We start from the raw sequence: 3,571 nt of genomic DNA on the forward strand, positions 1-3,571 counted from the left end.
GCGGGGGCGCCCCCGCCGAGGGTTCGGATCCCACATACAGACCAGTTCCCGCTCACTGGCTGAGCGAGGTGTGGGAGCAACACCGAGGGTTGCGATCCCGTTGCCGGTCATGGTCCGGTACGGGCGCGACACTGAGGGTTGTGATCCATTGCCGGACACGAAAAAAGACAAAAAAAAGAAAGCTTAAAAAACTGTACTAAAGAGGGGTTCTTTTTGTGCAATGTCTTTCTTTTGCCACTTGTATTTTATAAGTTAGTAATAAATGAGTTTGGTTACATCAGAACAAATGGGAAGTGATTTGAGTTTTAATGCAATATTTTAAAACCTCAAAATAAATTCTTTTAATTACATTCTAAATATATACATATTTTAAAGTAATTAAAATTTCTAAACCTCTCTGACAGCTTTCAAGCATTCCTAACTTCACAGCCTCCTAACTCCCTTCCTTCCCTCATCCCTGCCACTACCTCGGGGCCAGCTTCCCAGCCTCTACTGTCACACAAAATTAAGTCAAAGGTTAATTTCCATTCTAAGTCATACTCTTAATCCAGATTCTAATCCTCTGCTCCCAAAGTATCCCACCCAACACACAAAACTACCATGCAAACAGACTCTTCTCAAAATGTGAGGGGTCACAGAAGGGTAAGAGGACACCGTTGTCAAATAGTGAAGATCAGCTATGAAACTCAAAAGTTCCAGTGACAGCCACATCGTTCTATCAACATAATGTTCAGCCAGCATAAAAGCTCCTTCAGTACATCTTCGCTGCCATTTCTTAGTGAGAAAAATACTTCTAAAACTAAGGCAAAGAACTATGTGAAGAGAGCCTAATGAAGTCAATGCTGGTTTCACTTCTGGCACCAAAGCTGATGGCAACAGAGATGGATCTGGAGATATGCATTATGATAAATACAGAAAGGCAGGAACATCATAGGCATGAAGACTACAGGAACTGCAGACGAGCAATCAAACCCTTGAACACCCACACTCACAAAGCCAAAACGTTTCCTCATGTGAGAAACAGAACCACCACTAACAATTTTTGGAAATAATATTTGAGTCTCGGCTTCCAACTGAATAATTTTGCTCTGCACCAAAAACAATTCCATTCAAATTCCCAAAGTCTTCAAGCAGCTTCATGCTAATTTCAAGACATAGTTTCCTTCCAAACCAATGAAATGAAATGCAGAAACGAGCAAAAGAAAAAAATAAATAAATTACATATATAAGATGGTTTGCCATTTTATGAAAAACAAATGAAGAATTTACACTCACATCACACTGATAAACTGAGAGGCTGCCAGTGGTTCTCAGGGCAGATGTAACGTTTTAACAAATGTGATTGTTTGTGAACGAAATAATTCTGATCAAAAACTTAATTGCAGCCAAAGTGAGCCCTGGGCTATGTCACCATAATCCTCTCTGACAGGAAGCAGTGAGTGGAGATTCCTACTGTGAACGAAGCACATGTGAAAGGTCAGCTTTGGCCTGGAACTTCAAAACCGTTAACGTGTAAAACAGTGTGCATTAGAGCCCGGAATGGCTGACCACTGGATTAGCGGATGTCCGCTGTGTGGGTCTGATGTGCTTTTGGCAGGGAATGGTTAATTGGTAAATAGGCAATGTACTGAAGCTTTCTTCTTTGCCTCTTCCCACCATTTCCCAGCAGAACCCATTCTTAATTAGAACCCTAGAACACTGCAATATTAGATTCATAACATGACCTCAGTATAACAAAGTCGCAATTCTCAAATAAAACCCACTTTTAATAATTTAGTGAAGGAAATAAATGTTCATGGATAGAATGATAAAAAATCTTCATGTAAAATAAATATATTTGTTCACTGAATAGCAACCAAAATTTACCAAATAAGGATTTCATTGGAAGAAATATATACTTTATTCATATCCTATAATCTGCAAAACCAATTATACAATACTATTTTACATGGCTTAAAACAAAATTCTAAATAAAAATGCAGTTAATACCACAGTTTTCATTTTTCAACATGGAATGTTACTTATGAAAGAACCAAGCTAAATATTGCCTTATAAGTCAATGCTTGCAAAAGTACTTTATACCTGTTTAGTGCTATAAAATTGGTCCATTCGGTTTTAAATTATAGCCACCTCTCCTATATCTAAACCACTTAAGGTAATATGGCATTAATGAGTGATAAAAGCGGGCACTGCATACTTCAATAATTATTTTAGGACAACTCATTTCTGAGTTGAGGGGAAATAATGCTTCTCTCTAAAAATAAGTAGGTCTTCTAAAATAAGTTTTTTCTCTTCTCAAAATCAGCCCTCTAAGGTTATGTCTTTGTTGTACAGCCATAGGTTCTGGGCCCTTAGTAGGCTAAATCTGGGGATCTTGAAGGTAATTGCTGAGGAAGCCTCATCCCCAGCAATTTCATGATTCCTGTCCCCTACAGAACATCAACTGATACCTTTTAGAAACAAAATAACACCTTTGCTTCCAACTGCAATGGACAACTAAGTTGAAAAAGAATTACGGTCAGCAAAACAAAATATCTATTTCTCATGTTTCTGCTTTCTCTACAGGATCTGAAACCTTTAACACATTTGGAAATTCCAAATATTCCCAACAGTCTGCTCTCGAAAGTACGTGATATACACAGTTACCAACCTGCAGCTCTGTACCAAGCACCTTCCTGTGCTCTAGGCCCTAGGTCACAGTCCCTGCCTTTCAAGGAGCTTACAGTGTGGCAGGGGAGGGCAGAAAGGTCAACCATGAAGAGCTTCTAAGTAGTAAAGGAGGCAGAGGAGAAAGCAATCAGGAAAGGGTGTGTGAGAGACTGATGCTTGGGCACATCATCTTAAATTTTCACCCCTCCTCTCCACGAATGTCCAAGTAGTAACTACAACAGTGATCCAGATTCACCAATAGGGCACCTAAGTTACCCAAGAAGCTCAATTTATCCTGCACACAAAGAAGAGACATCATAACCCACCAAAAAAATTTTTTACAAGGTTCCAAATTGGTTATTAATGGTATTTTTCTTATAGTCTTAAATGATTAGCTACAGCTGGTAACACACTATAATTTTAGCCTCACTCCCAATCATTTTTTTTCCATCACCACACCCTTTTCAGCATAATAATTCTTGGCTGCCTTTCCACTCCCTTGGAACTCAGGCTCAAAGCAGTTTACAATCTTACCTCCAGAAAGATGATCAATAGAGCGGAAAGTACTTCCATACTGAGCTCCAACTTAAAGCAGGCATGCGCACACAGGGTTATAGACTCTGCTGAGGAGGTGAGCACTGCCCTAACCTCAGTGCCAACACTTAAGGTTACCACCATCTCATTCAGGAGCAAGATTATTTCCAAGGCAATTACAACGGCTAATTAAGAAATAGGGTTTGCTTATTTCTTAATTGGTTTATGTTTGTTTACATGTTTTAAAATACAAAATGTCCAGAAGGTTGAACTTATACATTAATTCAGTTCTGGACTGTGAATTAATTTTTGCAAATACAAAGAAATATGTTACCAGTTTCTTTTTAAGGACCCATGTCAAATGGGAGAACACCAAAGAAATTCATCA

General features: G+C 38.8%; 1 protein-coding gene across 1 annotated transcript in view; it reads right to left on the reverse strand.

Moving 5' to 3' along the window:
* LOC103591786 (pterin-4-alpha-carbinolamine dehydratase 2) overlaps positions 1 to 3,258 on the reverse strand; it is a 22,989-nt gene extending 19,731 nt beyond the window's left edge. Inside the window, exon 1 of the mRNA XM_008574299.1 lies at positions 3,184 to 3,258. Coding sequence (XP_008572521.1) covers positions 3,184 to 3,222 — 39 coding nt within the window. The 5' untranslated portion in view covers positions 3,223 to 3,258. The remainder of the gene's footprint in view (positions 1 to 3,183) is intronic.
* Positions 3,259 to 3,571: the final 313 nt, after the last annotated feature.

Source organism: Galeopterus variegatus, unplaced genomic scaffold, assembly GCF_000696425.1.
Source record: "Galeopterus variegatus unplaced genomic scaffold, G_variegatus-3.0.2 Scaffold1029, whole genome shotgun sequence".
NCBI lineage: Eukaryota > Metazoa > Chordata > Mammalia > Dermoptera > Cynocephalidae > Galeopterus > Galeopterus variegatus.